The following is a 15,353-nucleotide window of genomic DNA, read 5'->3' on the forward strand; positions in this document are numbered from 1 at the left end:
GAAGAATCGTTCAGGAGATGAAATGTGATTCATTCGGAAAGAGAGCTGGGAAGATCTGAGGGGGCACGTGCGTGGATGCGCCGGCGGAACCTTTTTTTTCCTTTTCCCTTTGTGGCCGCATGCGAGGCTTGGGAAGGAAGCTTGTAAAAGGGGACCTGCCCGGGTATGGAATTCATGTAATTAATTAGTTCATCAGGGGAGAAGGAAGGAGCCAAGGCAGGCGGAAAGGAACGAAGAGGGGTGCTGATTGCTTTGCACCCATCTCCTGCCTCTTCTTTTCTTCTGCACATGCGCAAGCGCTTCGTCCTCTCGCCATCCCCAGACGCCTCCACGTTGCACGACAACCGTTCGGAGACCAAGATGCGCGGCATGGCCGAGCCCCAAGAAATAGGCCACGGCTTTCAGGCCCGGTCCGCATAACAAGAAGTGCAATGTCTCGCACCGACGTCTTTGCTCTCGCCGAGAGCTCGCGTTTCTCTCTCCCTGTCTTGCGCTGTCTCACTCGCATCCGCTGGCCGCCCCTCATCATGAAAACTGTACGGCTCTGCACTGCAGCGGGGCGCGCTGCGTCAAGGGCATGTTGGGAATGGACGACAGAACTAGGCAGAGCGACTATCTGTCGGCTATCTTGACCTCCTTTCCTTACAGCTCGAGGCAATCCGTCTCCTGTCTCCGACTCTCTCTCTCATCCGTCCTCTCCCACCCTCTACACTCTTTATCGACGGCATCACCAGAGGAAGTCGCTCGCCGTTGGCAGACTTCGGAAGCGTCTTGGACCTCTTTCCTCTTCTCCCCGCTGCTGTTGCTCGCTGTCGTCCTCGGAGCTCGGGATGAGCCCAAAGCCCCCGTCCGCCACCATGGCGGGGCCCTTCTACAACCAGCGTTCGTCCAACTCTTCGAGGTCGTCGCTGCGGACCATGCAAACCATGTCCATCATCACCCAGTACAGCGACGCCTACAACCCCGGAGCCCTGCCCAAAGGTCCCCTCCGCGTACCGCAGAAGCATCCCCGGCGGAGCGCGGGGCCCGGCTATGGTCCTTCTCCCTATGTCAACCCCGAGCCCACCGCCGAGGTCGACGTCTTGCCCAGCAAAGAGGTCGAGGTTTTGCCGACCAAAGAGGGCGGGTCTGACGGGACTGAGGCGCCGCCGGCTCCCCGGGTCGAGGAAAGCACCAGCGAGGACGAGGAGAGGGGGTGGTTTGCACATAGGAAACGATCATCTCGCTTCCTCATCATCGTCGGCGTCGCCGCCGTCGTCATTGTGGGATTGGCCGTCGGGCTCTCCGTCGGTTTACGAAGGAGGTGAGTTTGCGTCAACTTCCTGGTGCTTGGCAGGGGGCAAACTAGCTGCTGATGGACGGCGGCTCCTCCTATCAGCGGCACCACGGCGAGCCCATCGGATGGTCCCAGGTCGATATTTCCAGCCGGCTCTTACGCTGTCAAGACGAGCCTTCACAAGACGTCGACGAAATGCACATCTCGGTCCTCCACCTGGAACTGCGAGCCCTTTGACGATGACGACTCGACAACCTTGTACTGGGACATTGCATCCCACGGCCCCTCAGCTTTTACCATCTCGTCCAAGCAGAACCCCCTGACTCCGCCCTTCTCCGACGTCAGCCTCGAGCTCGTCGACGGCAACCGGCCCACGGAGCGGCTCGTCTTTTCCCTGCCCACGACTAAAGTTGTTGTGCCTTCGGACGGTGCCACGCCGGCCAACCGCGCCGCCAAGTGCCAGTATCGAGGCGTGGTCTTGCAGGGGACGCTCTACACCCGGCGGCGAGACGGTCGCGCTATCTCGGCACCCGGGCAGCAAGAACAGCACGCCGCCTGGCCCGGGGACATTGAGATTTCCCAGGTCCTGAACTCGACCATTGGTCAGCCGACGTGCTTGGACGATTCCGGTACCCAGATCGCCGACGTGCAGGCTGCCCAGGGGAGCTGCGAGTGCTCCTACTCCAACGAGGACTAGGCGAGGGGGGTGGCTCGACGTGTATGAGTAGGTGTGGTTTTGGGACCCTTTTGTTGAGGGAGCCAGAGACGGTTCGGCATCAGCGGCTTCGGCGCATGTTTTACGCTCCTCTTTTCTTGAGCATATTGTTCCTGGATCCCGGGAAGGGATCTTTGCGATGCATTGGACTTGGCGGGCCACTTTACCCGAGAGCTGTTTCGGATTGATGATACCAAGACTATAATGTTTCTCATTCTTGTCGATAGATGACTAGCCTAGTAGTAAAGTTTAATGATCAAAAAGACGATATGCCTCTTGGATCACAAAGCAACGTACGCCCGACAGGAAAGAGTTGGCCTTTTTTCTCTTGAACGCCCCTCTCCCCTCGGTTGATGATGCTACGGAGGACCCAGACGATTGGTCGATGGACACAGCACCTACAGATAAATTCCTTTTGGCCAGGAACAGAGAGCGACGAGATGTCGGACCGGTCCCGAGTAAGAAGCAAATCGTCGCCGGTGTCGCTGCACCCCAGAGTCCATGGGCGATGGGCGGCGTGGGGGAGACGACAGCCGCTGCCATGCGTGTGACGTGTTCCTTCTGCCAATTTTTCTCCTTTTTATTCTTTTTCTCTCCTTTCCTTTTCCTTTCCCTATTCTTTCTCGTCGCCTTTTCTTCTTGCTCGTCGTCTCTCGTTGCTTTCTCTTCCTCGGTGTACGGGATCGGGCCGGCCCAGAGTCATTTGTCCGCTACCCTAGACAGAAGGGCTTGATATCCGGGGTCACCTGGTCTAATTTCACGCCGTTACTTACTCGGCAAAAAGTTGGCACTTGAGGTTCGGGGTCCCGCGTTTTGCTGGCTCATCTACTCATTACCGATGAGACCGGGAGCCATGCCGGCTCAAGAGGGGTACAAGAGATTTTCCGTGCAATCCATCTATCACTCCGACCATTTCTTGACCTCGAGCCCGTCGCCCCCCTCCGCGGAACGAGACCCAGGCTCTCCAGGCTGCTTGCATGCAAACGCCGTTAAACACCGTGCTCACAGGTAAAGGAAAAAAAAGGTTCATTCATCCACGTCCCTCAAGCTCACCCGCGTCAGACCCTCACAAACGCTAGTCGAGCCATCAGTTGCGCTGCTTATCCTCGCGAGGCAGGGAGAGAGTCAACACTTACTGGCATCGATTTGGCTGACCTGCGGCAGAGCCAGCCGGACCTTGTTCCTATACAGCGCCGGGCCGCGGAGCTGAAGGGGGTTACCCTCAAAGTAGACCGTCGTCAGGTGCTGCTTGTCCTTGAGCACGCCCTCGACCTCGCCAAAGTCTCCCAGCTGGTTGTAGCTGGCCCACAGCTCCTCCAGCTTGCTCAGCCCGGCCAGGCCCTTAAGGCTGGCCACTTGGTTGTTGGAGATGTCGACAATCTTGAGCTTATCGTTCCCCTCAAGCCCCTCGAGCGTCTCCAGCATGTTGTGCGAGATGTAGAGCTCTTCCAGCCCGGGAACTTCCTTCAGCGGGGACAAGTCCTTGATCCGGTTGGACTGTATGCTGAGTAGCCGCAGGTTGGGCAGTCCGCCCAGTCCCGTCAGCTCCGTTATCTTATTTTTGGCCACCCACAGCTCCTCGAGCTTGTCGAGGCCATCGAGATTCTGCAGCTCCCGGATGCGATTGGAACCCAGCTCCAGGGACGTGAGGTTGCCCAGCCTTTGGAGCCCCTCGATTTTGCTGATCTTGTTTGCGACTAGAAAGAGCTCCTTGAGCTGTGTCATATGGCCGATGTTCTTGATATGCTTGATCTTGTTGAAGCTCAGATCTAGGCTCGTCAAGTTGACTAGGTCGTCCAGCCCGCGCATGTGGGAGATCAAGTTGTCGTAGAGATCGAGGTCTTTGAGCGTCTCTGCGAGGGGGTCGAGCCCGTCAATCCTTTGAATGCTGTTCTGACGAAGGCAGACGCGAGCCGCGTGTTTGAAGCGTTGCAGCCGCAGCGAGGAAATGGCAGCGACCCGAGAGTGAGAGCACATGATCTCCTCGGCATCGGAATCTTCGCTATCGAGCAGGTCTGTGACAGCGCCTCTTTAGCAACCTGTTCTGGATGTACAGCCAGGCGGATGGGCGCTCACCTTCGTCGGCACTGATCTCCTCGCCGGGAAAGACGTTGCCATCGTCCGAGTATTCGGGGTCGGACAGGGCCTCTGGGTTAGTGACGAGAGCCGACTTGGGAACGCGAAGCTTGCCGTCCCATCCCCTGCTGTTCCTCATGCCCGGGCTGGCAGCCTCGCTGTCCTCGCGCGGGGCGACGCGGTCATCGTGGATGTCGATGTGCGCCGGCGTGTCGTTTTCCTTGTTGACGGGAGCAGGCATGGTGGGTTGACGGGCCGGTGGCGAGAAGGGGAGGTTGCCGAAGGAGAGGTTGACGAAGGAGAGAGGAGGCTCCGAGGAGAGCGAGAGAATAGACCAAGCGGGCTGAGACAGGGCGGCGGCGCAAGGGAATCGGGGGGCATTTGCTGATGATGCTGGAATCGTCTGATGTTTGTTCGGCGGCTGCTGAAATGGAGGGGCGGATGGATGGGATCGATGCGTTCCGTGACGTCGAGTCGCCGGCAAATGCAGCCGGGCGCGCCTAAAGGGACCGCGGCGACGGGCGCCATGGAGCCACTGAAAAAGTGACATCAACGGCCAGAAAAGCGGGGAGCGGACTTGGGTGCAGCACTGGACTGCACTGGACTGCACTGGACTGCACTGTATTTTAGCAGCGGCTGCCCAACATCGCCGTCGACCTCACCCCATTTCTGCAGGGCTTCGCTGGCACAAATCGCTGCCCGCATGCACGTGCGCCAGCGATGCGGCCGCGAAGTTCAGTCCAGTCGCCAGCGAACATGCCGTGACGGGCTCGCAGCAGCCCGCGATCCAACTCTGCAGGTTCTGCTGCAGCCCGCCTCGCGGCTCCAGTCCTCGGCCATGCGCTGGCTGCGGCCTCCCTCTGGGCTTCGCTCTGGGCCTCGCTCTGGGCCTCGCCTGGCTCTGCTGACGAAGGCCCACCCGCAGTCGGCGAATTGGCCAAGCAGAGCGTCCCTGCCCAGGCGGCGGCTTCATCTGCCGTCCGTCGCGATGCCCCCGCTCATCTTCACCGGGCTCTTTGTGACTCTCTGGTGCTGGAAGTGCACGATGCTGGTTCTCTTCCAGAATGCCATCATCTACAACCCCTTCATACCTCCCAATGCGAGGAGCATGCGCATCTCCGACTTTGCTCGCCACTGTGGGGGCATCCAGTGGCGCGAGGAGCGCATCCGGTCCCTGGACGGGACGAGCATCGCCCTGTGCATAAATGAGATGGCATCCCTGGAAGCCAACGACCCAGGCGGCGCCAAGGCAAAACCTCCTGTTTACATTCTCTACTTCCAAGGTGTGCCTCTTACCGAGCCGCAGCCCCGTCTATTCTTCCCTGCGACTTACAGTCCACGCAGGCAATGCTTCTTCGCTTCCGCCACGACTACCCGATATCTCGTGGGTTCTTCGCCGGCTGAGAGACGGCGATCAACACATGGACTGCACGACGATATGCCTCAGCTATCGCGGATACTGGACATCCCACGATCGTCCCTCGGAGCGTGGCATCAACATGGATGCCCAAGCCGCATTGCAGTGGATATCCCAGCGGCATCGAGACAGGGCCGCGGGCAATCAACTCTTGAAGCCCGTGGTCGTGCTATGGGGCCAGAGCATCGGCTGTGGCTTTGCAACGAACCTGGCGGCGATGCCCCGAGCAGACTCTGACTTGAGCATCGACGCGATGATACTGGAAACACCATTCACAAACACCCGCGCCATGTTGGCGGCGCTGTATCCCCAACGATGGCTCCCTTACCGACACCTGTGGCCCTTTCTCCGCAACCACCTCGATAGCTGGAAAAACCTGGGCGTGATAGCTGGTATGCAGCAAGTTCGTCCGCCACAAGTCTGCATCGTGGAGGCGGCAAAGGACGAGTTGGTGCCGCGGGAACACGGCGCGATGCTCCAGCGACGTTGCCAGGATCTCGGGCTCATCGCGGAGCGCGTCACGATACGCGGAGCCCTGCACAACGATGTCACGGGGCGCACGGCGGGCAAGCAGGCGATCGCGCAAGCCATTGGCACGGCTGTGGAAAGGGCCAGCGGACTGTCCGCACCGCCGAAAGCAACCGCGAAATAGTAGCGAGACGCAGTGACAGGGATGGAGGTGAGCCGGCCCCCAAAGCCCAGCAACCCCGAGGACCGCTAGGTGGCCGACATTGGCAGGCGGAGGATGCGTCCGACCGCGCTCTGCATTCACTCGCCGTACCTGCGCAACGTGCAGCATTTGCTTCCTTTTCCCAGTCGACCCTCGCCGAAAGGTTGTGGAGAGGGCTGATGTGCGCGGCGAGCAACAAGAGAGTGAGGCTCGGCATGCGTCTGGCGATTTGAAGAGTCATGTGGCGGGCCAAGCCATGTCAGGCGTCACCCAGAAGGCCTCGCCGTCAAAGCCAATTGATGCTTTTCGAACATGGCAAGCCGTCAAGCTCGAGCTGACGTGCCGTCCAGCTGTGAACAGTCACAGAACGGCCTCAGCCACCACCACCAACAGAGAACCCTGCCAGGTAGTACATGGCACGGCTGCCTTGTCCTCTTTTGCCACCCTCGCTCCGCTCTTGGCTCGAATGACTGGTTTGCCCCGTCTGATCCCTGCAAGCTCTGCAGCCCGCGTCGACTTGTGCTGTGCTGTACAGAGCACGGAGTACAGTACTGCGGTACGGAGCTTGTGTAGATCGTATCACGTGGCCACGCGTGTACCCTCTCGCACCCAACGCGCTCCAGGTGTACATGCGACGCGTCTCACTACGAGGTTCTCGACAGCCACGGACCAGCGTGGGCGTGCCCCTACCGTCCATCTCCTCCAGGCGGCCGGATGCCTTGGTCAACCCCCCCTGGATTAAATCCATGGATACTTTACTTGATACCTCGGGTATAAAAAGGATGCTCTTCGCCTTGCCGTCGTGCACGCACAGTTTTTCGGCTACGTCTCGCTGCTGGAGCCTGCCCGAGGCGTCGAGGTAGATATTTTCACGCTCTCTCATCGACAGCTGAGTGACAAAAAGAAGAAGGAAAAAATCGTTTCCGCCTATTTAAAAGCTGCGCCGTTCGCCCATCATTTGTTCTTGGTCCCATGATCCCATCACTGCACTGCTGCTACCTGCTCCAAGCCTCGCACTCGCCTCGATACGTGCAGCTCCTTCTACAGAGCTCCCCATCTCGCACCCACCATGTTTGGCAGACGGCTTGACTCGTCGAGCAAGAGCTTCTCCAAGGGCCACGGCAAGGCGTCCAAGTCTAGCTCCTCCTTCAGCAGAGACAGCGGCGTGTCGAAGCGCCGCCATGAGCCTCGCCACCGCAGACCGACGACGGCCTCGACGGCCGCCGCCACCGAAGACACCCTCATGAGCAAGTCAGTGGTCGTGTCTGACTTCACCGCTTCATCTCGAGGCGTGCGCGACCAGAGGCAAGATAGTTTGGCTGACTGGATGCATCAGTGACAGCAACCCGACGTCGGCCATCGTCACGCTCGTCGTCGGCGCCGAGCAGCGCCTCTTTGCCGCCCACGAGGACGTCCTCTGCTCTAGCTCGGCCTTCTTCCTCAACGCCCTCCGGAGCTCGTACCCCGAGTCAGCCACGAAGCGCATCTCCCTCGCCGACGAGGAGCCCGTCATCTTCAGCTCGGTGCTCGAGTACCTCTACAAGGGCGACTACTTCCCTCGCCTCAAGTACAACAAGAGGCGCAACTCGTGGGAGCTCGAGTCCACCACGGATGAGGAGGGAGGAGCAGCAGCAGCAGCGGGAAGAGTCGAGAGCACCGTCTACCATCGCGGCGTGGACGGCGATCTCCTCAAGGACACCGTTATCTATTGCGCCGCTCAGAGATATGGCCTAGAGGAACTGAAGAAGCTCGCGCTGCGGAAGCAGGGTCTTCGTGCGTTACCACCCCCATCCTACCCCTGCACTGGTCCTAACCGAGGAAGCCAGAGTCCGGTATTCAGTGCAGCACCATCCTGGCCTCGGCCAGGTACGCGTACGCCAACACGCCCGACAACGACTCCAAGCTGCGCGCCCACTACCTGGCCCTCATCATTCGCTCTCGCGGCACCTTTAAGCGTAGCGGGACGATGCAACTCGAGATGTACAACGGCGGCACGCAGCTCTTCTTCGATCTCTTTGTCGCTCTGTGCAACCACGTCGACGACATTTCGTCTGCACAGTGAGTCTACAACATCCCCCAAGCATGCACCGAGAAGGAAGACCTGTCTGACTCCCTCGTCACCCTTCTCTCATACAGGAGCACTCCCCGATCCAACCGTCATCTCTGGTAAAACAAACACAGATTTTTACGATTCCGTCCTTGAGGTTCCTAATGACTGCGTGCATTTCAACCTTTTCATCCATTACAACGTGCGATTGACCTGCAGAGATCTTCTGCCAAGCAGTTTGGAAGCAAGGGAGAACGTGGGAACACCTCTACCCCGGCGGGCGACCGGGAACTACCTCTCCTTGTCTCTTGTATTCGTGTATTTGGAATGTTGTTGATTTCGCAGCTACGCTTGTACCATTACTCTTCTCAACCCGCGCTTCGAGGAAAAGAGACGGGACTGCTTTTGGGTGAAAACTTGGACTTCTCGGCAGAGGCCTTGAAGCATATAGAAATATACGTGAGCAGTGGGAGTTGGGAGGCATTCAAGAGCGAACCCAACGCCGTGCAATGGATATTTAGTGCAACGTGCTGCACGCATCTTGACATGTCGCCCTCCGATCCTCCACAAAGGAAGAAAAAGGGATCAGAGGAAAAGAAAAACCAGTGGAGAGCAAATCCTGTGAAGTTGAATTGAGCGTGAACCTTGACGTGAACCGTGACCCACGCGGCCAGCCAAACAGCGCAGCAGGGGTGAGTAACTCGCGCACATTGCACCATTCGCCGTCCCGCTGAAGGGAACCCCTGTCTTCCTCCGGTCCGGAACCAAGGCGATCTGATGCGATATTACTTCTTTTCCCCCTTCCGCCTTGTTCTCCTCCCAAAAGGACTCTCTTTCCAAAAGGAAGAGCCTGCCCGAAAAAGTGAGTCACTAAGCCGAGGTGTGGGTGGATTGACAAATACCAGGGGCAACAGTAGCAAGAAGATGGTTGGATGCAGATAAAAAGCAAGCATCGCACCGTGTGCACATGATGTCGGACGAGGCGGACTGGTGTCATGGTCGCCAAAGGGGAGGCGTGAGAAAGTGCGGGAGGGTAGCGGCTCCTCATCGTGCAGCGAAACAGGTTGTCACTGGAGCCATTTCACCAAGACTCAAGCCAAGGTTAGGCCCGTGCAGTTTTGTCCTGCCGGCCCATCGTTAGCCACCGATGGCCCCAAGTGGTGCTGCTGCTCTGCATCATCTCCCATCTCGTACCTGGCACGGCCTGGGCTCACACGCCGGTTCCTGGGAAGGCACCCTTCTTGGAGAGCACAACGATGCCGCGCTCTCGTGCGACGTAGCCTTTCATGAGGTCCTAAATACGACGACCTGCGTTAGTGACTCATTGTCCTGTGTGCATCTTGTTACACTGTACCGACCTTGTAGATCATATTGGCCAGCAGACACTCAACCTCGTCCGGGTCTACCAGCTCTCCGCCGCTGCCCATGCAGATGGCAGCCCGGAATTCCGCCACGGGCACGCGGGTGCGCCGAACCGGCGCCGTGTTCGGTTCCTTAGGTTCGTCGAATCCTCCTGCGATGAAGACTTTGCGTAAAAGGTTACGGAGAGCAATGTCACGCCCACGCTCGAGGGTCAGGTAAATGCGTCGTTTGACCAACTCATCCTCGCGCTCTTGCAGGGCCACGTCGAATGTCCTCAATTCGCCCCGTCTGATGCATTGTGCCAGAGGGAGGAACAGCTGCTGGAGACGAGGGTACGGCTCCAAAAGACTCTTGGTCGGAAGCACGTGGCTCGTCAGCAGCCTGCAGGGAATGAGATATGTCAAAATGCGCCTGACAAGCGTCAGCATCACCACACGCCGTAGTTGCCTTGGCCGCACATACTCCAGGTTGGCCTTGCCACCCTTGTGACAAAGCCGCCACGCCTCGACGAGGTGCTTCTCGGCCTAGAGCCATGCGTCAGCCACTTGTCGACAGTCGATCGAAGCAAGAAGCTACCTGTACGTAGTTCTCCTCAAGAAAGAAAAGCACGCCCTCGTAGTATTTGAACGTCACTCTTTGGGCTTTGGGGAAGCTTTCCAGAGGAGGCATGTCTCCCTTGTCGTTGTAGACTGCTAGAGTCTTGAGAATTGTCCTGGACAGCGAGGCCGAGTTGAGCTTGAAGTACGTTTTGAAGAGCAGGTTGATGACGAAGTAGATTCCCCATTTCCGCGACTCCTCTAGGGGCGCTCTATCGTCACTGTCAGTTAGCTGGCTCTTGCAGGAGTGTCCTGCGCAGCCCTTACCTGTCGTTGAGGCACAGCGTGAAGATGCGCTTTAGATGCTGTTCACAGTCTCTCAACTGCGCCTGTTTCTCCGCTTCTGGGTCAAAGTCATCTTGCATAATCGCGGCGCCGCCGGAAGGGTCTGCGTTGGTACGGCTGCGTTCGTCGTCGGACTTGATGGCGAAGAGTCTGAGGTACTTTCCCACCATGTACAAGGTCGGGATGGTCCAGGCCTCAAAGCCGTGGTTGTTGTATCCTCGAATCAGCATCGAGGTGAGGTCTCTCCAAGACTCGTACACCCTGGTCCATGATGACTGAGCTTTTGAGTTAGGAGCTGGCTCTTCATCGTCCTGTAGGCTGGCGGTGACTAACTTTTCCATTCTCGCCTGCAAGAATCTCGCCGACAGCTTTCCAATACACCACGTACACCTCCACCCACCCGTTGATCTCGTCGTGTTCCAGGCCTCTGCGGTACGATGTTTGTGTCTTGATGAAGTGCCTAATGTCGCTCTTGGCGCTGTGAGAGTTTGAGCTTTGCCAGATTCCCCTCAGCCTGTGAGGATCATCAGGCGGTGGAACTGGGGACAGTGTCTGCGCAAGCACATAGCCATTTTGCATGGCATACGCCTTGGCGAAGTCGTCGAAGAGCTCGTTCATCGTGTCTGACTGGCAAAGGCCTCACTGCGGCCTGCCGCGGACAATGGCCCAGGCACAGCGCTCACCGGCTCAGCGCTGCAGTCGTGAAACTGTGGCGAGCAGAATTATTGACGAGCAGTCGGCGTCGATTTACTGACTGAGTTGCACTGTCTTGTCTAGATTATTCGACGAGTCCCTTTCGGAGCAGGCGAGGCGGGTTGATGAACATGTCGAGGTGAAATGTACGTACCGCGTGCCTTCGTGATGAGCGCTCAAATTGGGCGCCGGTAGCTTGCTTAGGTAGGTAGGTACTTACAGAAAGTACTGTCGGGCTCGGCGAGCTAAGATAAAGTGTGATAACGCACGTGATTGTGCCTTGTCAGCGGGTGGGGCTCTCCCCGTTCCTCCTCAGCCAATCGCTGCTGGGGCCCAAGCCCTGCGACCAGCGAGTACCTTCTTTCGTACCGACCGACCAACCCTCCCCACCCTGCGCGCACAAAAATTATCGTTGCGTCTCTGGCTGCAACTTGGACAACTCCTCAACCTTCGCCAGCCGTCGAAGACACTGACCACCGTCACCGTAAGTTGCCAAAGGGAAATACTCAGCGGGACAGACACTGACAGAGGGAACAGATGGGTAAGTCTGTTTTTCTTGCTTCTCGCTGCCGTCCGCTTCGACAATCCCGCCCTCGCTTTCGGAACGAATCGTCGATGCCTTCTCCATTCGATCAGCGCGTTACGAAACTATGCAATGGCCAGCCTCGAATCAGCGTACGGCCAAGATCTATACTCGCAGACAGCGCTCAAGCGGATCTTTGCACGCATTGCCCTTACAGCCCCCAGACTATGATTGAAAACTCGTCGCTTGAACCTCGCAAGGGCACACATCTTCCAGGGGCTCTCGATCGCGACATACGTGGACTTGGCCTCCGCGCTCGTCTCATCTCTCGCTCTGCTTCAGACGTCTAACACGGTTCTTATCATAGGTCGTCTTCAGGAATATGAGGTCATTGGGCGCCATCTGCCCACCGAGGCCAACCCTACTCCGGACATGTACCGGATGACCATCTTCGCGCCCAACACGACGGTCGCCAAGTCCAGATTCTGGTACTTCTTGCGAGGTCTGCGGAAGGTCAAGAAGGCCACTGGCGAGATTGTCAGCGTCAAGACGGTATGCAGCACCCGAGCCGGCGCTAAAGCACGTTGATCGACGGACGGCTCACTATGGACATAGCTGCACGAGAAGCACCCCCAGAAGGTCAAGAACTTTGGCGTCTGGCTTCGCTACGATTCACGCTCCGGTACCCACAACATGTACAAGGAGTACCGTGAGATGTCGCGAGTCGACGCCGTCGAGTCTCTGTACGCCGACATGGCTGCCCGCCACCGTGCTCGCTTCAGGTCGATCCACGTAAGTGCAAGACCAGGTGACGCTCTCGGAAGCAGCTGTTGACTGACGTGAGACAGATCCTCCGCGTTGTCGAGCTCGAGAAGACCGAGGACATCAAGCGACCTTATATCAAGCAGCTCGTCACCAAGAACCTGAAATTCCCTCTTCCCCACCGCATCAGCAAAGGCTCCAACCAGAAACTGTTCAGCGCGCAGCGGCCATCCACCTTCGCTTAGAATGTTTCGGGTTTCGAGAACGGTTGGGCAAGGTTCTGCGGGTGTTTACTACGGATCATGGAAATATCAACTGCATTGGCCTGATGCAACGGGCAGCGAATGAAGAAAAAAACCTCGAGCGTCTGGAACTGCGTGATGGTAAAGCAGCCCGTGTGATTCTTCCTCCCGTGCGGTCTTGACAGCCTGCGCGTGTGCTAGACTTGGTCGACGGAAAGGATCTCGGTAGAGATGAGCAACTTGGTCTGACCTGAGCCTACGACCCGGGTAATGCTGGAAGGCGTGCCAATGTGAAGAAAGGGCCTGCTTTGAACGCGCTGGTCCCCATAGCTGCGGGAGGGTGTGTGCTACCGAGATGAATACTATTGTCACGATGAAGCTGGCAACAGCGCAATGTTGATGCCTTGATGCGCCGAGAGGTGAGAGTAAAAGCTTAAATAGGAGCTGGACGCCCCATACGAGATGGCACCCTGAGGATATCAGTAGCTGGTAGCGCATTTGTGTAATAAAGGTATTTGACGGGGCCTCGGTTCACCCGCACATGCCTCGAGAACACTCCATGTGACTCACTCCTCGTCGGTGAGATTGGGGGCGGTGGGTTGACTGTCGACACTCGCTGAACATGTGGGCTAAAGTGAATCCAGCTCTAGCAATCGCATTCGTGCCGCGTGGCTTACAAAGGTTGCTCTCGTCTACTTGGTGGTCATCTCGAGGCACTTATCCGTCCGTCTTCTCCACCAGAGCCGAGCTGTCCAAGACAAACGACGACGACAAAGGACCTGATGCATCCCCCTCATCCGCCCGCGCCTTTGGAATGGACCACGGTGTCGACGACGCTGCCGGCATCCCCGCTGCCGCCGCTCGCCAGCCGACCCGAGATACGGACGGCGCGGCTGGTGCTGCGGCGGACGCTGGCGAGCGACCTGGCGGCGTGGCACGCGATGCGGTCGCAGCCCGAGGTGATGACCTGGACGTCGCAGGGCGCGCCGGACCGCGACGAAGCGTGGTCGCGGGAGCGGCTGGCGCGGCGGCTGGCCCCCGAGGCCGACGCCCAGTACGACTTTGCCATCTGCCTGGCCGACACGGGCGAGATGGTGGGCGTCGGCGGCTGCCACAGGACGTGCGGGGGGGGGCTCGGCTGGCCCGTCCTCGGGTACATGCTGCGGCGCGAGTTCTGGGGCCATGGCTACGCGACCGAGTTCCTCGCCGCCCTCCTGGATGCCTGGTGGGCGCTGCCGCGGGTCCCCGTCCCTGAGCTGCGGGTGGAGCGGAGCACCGTCGATGCCGTCGGCGGTGGGGACGGCTCGGCACGCGAGTGCATCGTCGCCGTCACGCTCGATGCCAACAGTGGTAGCCAGAGGGTCCTCGACAAGTGCAAGCTGGAGCTCGTCAAGGTCTGGGAGGAGCCCGACTTGCGGGATCCGGACACGACGGCCACGCTGTACGCCTACGTGGCCCGTCGGCCCGGCCACTGAGGCTATCTATCCAGGAGAACGAGGCAGAGGGGGGATGCAAGATGGCCAGGAGGACCCGTTAAAGGTCTGGCCACCAGACACATAACGACAGTGGTGAGATTTCCTCGACGCAGCGGCGAGTGAGCCGGGTTTCCTTCGCATAGATCTCGACTGCATGGCAGAGAGGGCTTGCGATGTGGACTGTACATTTGATTGAGTAGGATACATGGATTTCTTCCGGCTTAGATAACTGAGAGTTCTCATTCATTCAGCCCCAGCGGGCCCTTTGACCAGAACAAGTGACTGCTCTCCATCCACCACCGACGAAGTATTTGGGCTCCATCACAGGGAAACAGACTCGCCAGTGCCGATGTCTTCTCCGTCCTTGCCTCTCGCACACAACACACACACGTCTCGGAACCGAAAAGGGGGCTCTTCAAACACACAAATACCAGGTTCATCTTGCCAACTTAAAAATGGAGGGCAAAGTGGGTGAATTGGGAGGTAAGAAAAAAGGCGGAGTGGCGAGGCGCCTTACAGGTCGAATTTGCGAACGTTGGAGACAATCTTGATGACAATACCCTCGGTGGTATAGCCCGGCTTCTCATACTCGTGCGAGTGGTAGGCGGGGTCCGTCTCGTTGACCAGAACACCGAGGGAGCCGCCGCTGGACAAGCAGCCGACAATGGCCCCCTTCTTGTCCTCGTCAGAGGCCGACGGACCGCCGTCGATTGTCCGCGCAATGTCCTCGAAGAGCACCGACGAGTTCTTCTTGGAGTCGATGTGCTTGGCAAGAGCCAGGACGGTCTGGTGGTTGAAAATGTCCCACTCGGCGCAGTCGGGGGCATTCTCGGCCGTCATGGTGAAAAGGCGGCCGCCCTCGACCTCGCGGCCGTAGTCTCGGAGGGCCTTGGCGACGGTTGTGATGTCGTTGATGTCTACGTCTTGCGGGGTATCGTCTTGGCCGCTGTAGCAGTGGAGGGAAGACGATTCGCCCTCATAGCAGGTCTCGATATGTGCTCCGGGCTTCGGGCCGCGCGCCACGGCTTCCGTAGCCCAGAGCAGGGCCGCGGGCAAAACCAGTCGCGAGATGTACATGACGGGCGTCGGGAGTGAATTTCTTCGTCTTTGACTCGCACGAGGGCAAGTTTGTAAGAGGCTCTGGAGGTGGTTTCGGTCACAGGGGCTGCTTGGTTGAATGTTGAATGGTGAACTCTCTGATAGACAGTCAGTAC

The 15,353-nt window shown here is 58.4% G+C and overlaps 8 protein-coding genes across 8 annotated transcripts; 5 read left to right on the forward strand and 3 right to left on the reverse strand.

Moving 5' to 3' along the window:
• Positions 1 to 857: 857 nt before the first annotated feature.
• On the forward strand, positions 858 to 1,973 carry HRG_10986 (tat pathway signal sequence; the record flags this gene model as incomplete). Its single annotated transcript, XM_044869456.1, has 2 exons — positions 858 to 1,303; positions 1,379 to 1,973. The coding sequence occupies 2 exons, from the start codon at positions 858 to 860 to the stop codon at positions 1,971 to 1,973; spliced, it is 1,041 nt and encodes a 346-aa protein (XP_044715407.1).
• Positions 1,974 to 3,049: 1,076 nt separating this feature from the next.
• HRG_10987 (leucine rich repeats (2 copies) domain-containing protein) lies at positions 3,050 to 4,308 on the reverse strand (the record flags this gene model as incomplete). Its single annotated transcript, XM_044869457.1, has 3 exons — positions 3,050 to 3,066; positions 3,128 to 4,006; positions 4,068 to 4,308. The coding sequence occupies 3 exons, from the start codon at positions 4,306 to 4,308 to the stop codon at positions 3,050 to 3,052; spliced, it is 1,137 nt and encodes a 378-aa protein (XP_044715408.1).
• Positions 4,309 to 5,055: 747 nt separating this feature from the next.
• On the forward strand, positions 5,056 to 6,136 carry HRG_10988 (alpha/beta superfamily hydrolase; the record flags this gene model as incomplete). Its single annotated transcript, XM_044869458.1, has 2 exons — positions 5,056 to 5,350; positions 5,412 to 6,136. 2 exons carry the CDS (start codon positions 5,056 to 5,058, stop codon positions 6,134 to 6,136), a joined length of 1,020 nt encoding a protein of 339 aa, XP_044715409.1.
• Positions 6,137 to 7,223: 1,087 nt separating this feature from the next.
• Positions 7,224 to 8,324, forward strand: HRG_10989 (BTB/POZ domain-containing protein; the record flags this gene model as incomplete). The annotated part of the gene is made up of 4 exons (XM_044869459.1): positions 7,224 to 7,405; positions 7,497 to 7,927; positions 7,981 to 8,212; positions 8,291 to 8,324. The coding sequence occupies 4 exons, from the start codon at positions 7,224 to 7,226 to the stop codon at positions 8,322 to 8,324; spliced, it is 879 nt and encodes a 292-aa protein (XP_044715410.1).
• Positions 8,325 to 9,411: 1,087 nt separating this feature from the next.
• HRG_10990 (PCI domain-containing protein) lies at positions 9,412 to 11,062 on the reverse strand (the record flags this gene model as incomplete). Its single annotated transcript, XM_044869460.1, has 6 exons — positions 9,412 to 9,495; positions 9,560 to 9,974; positions 10,026 to 10,087; positions 10,140 to 10,371; positions 10,427 to 10,719; positions 10,778 to 11,062. The coding sequence occupies 6 exons, from the start codon at positions 11,060 to 11,062 to the stop codon at positions 9,412 to 9,414; spliced, it is 1,371 nt and encodes a 456-aa protein (XP_044715411.1).
• A 612-nt stretch (positions 11,063 to 11,674) lies between these two features.
• Positions 11,675 to 12,667, forward strand: HRG_10991 (ribosomal proteins 50S-L18Ae/60S-L20/60S-L18A domain-containing protein; the record flags this gene model as incomplete). The annotated part of the gene is made up of 4 exons (XM_044869461.1): positions 11,675 to 11,678; positions 12,028 to 12,212; positions 12,276 to 12,452; positions 12,509 to 12,667. The coding sequence occupies 4 exons, from the start codon at positions 11,675 to 11,677 to the stop codon at positions 12,665 to 12,667; spliced, it is 525 nt and encodes a 174-aa protein (XP_044715412.1).
• Positions 12,668 to 13,446: 779 nt separating this feature from the next.
• On the forward strand, positions 13,447 to 14,139 carry HRG_10992 (acetyltransferase (GNAT) domain-containing protein; the record flags this gene model as incomplete). Its single annotated transcript, XM_044869462.1, has 1 exon — positions 13,447 to 14,139. One exon carries the CDS (start codon positions 13,447 to 13,449, stop codon positions 14,137 to 14,139), a length of 693 nt encoding a protein of 230 aa, XP_044715413.1.
• Positions 14,140 to 14,652: 513 nt separating this feature from the next.
• On the reverse strand, positions 14,653 to 15,216 carry HRG_10993 (uncharacterized protein; the record flags this gene model as incomplete). The annotated part of the gene is made up of 1 exon (XM_044869463.1): positions 14,653 to 15,216. One exon carries the CDS (start codon positions 15,214 to 15,216, stop codon positions 14,653 to 14,655), a length of 564 nt encoding a protein of 187 aa, XP_044715414.1.
• Between the last annotated feature and the right edge of the window lie 137 nt (positions 15,217 to 15,353).

Source organism: Hirsutella rhossiliensis, assembly GCF_020360975.1.
Source record: "Hirsutella rhossiliensis strain HR02 chromosome Unknown scaffold00018, whole genome shotgun sequence".
Taxonomy (NCBI): Eukaryota; Fungi; Ascomycota; class Sordariomycetes; order Hypocreales; family Ophiocordycipitaceae; genus Hirsutella; species Hirsutella rhossiliensis.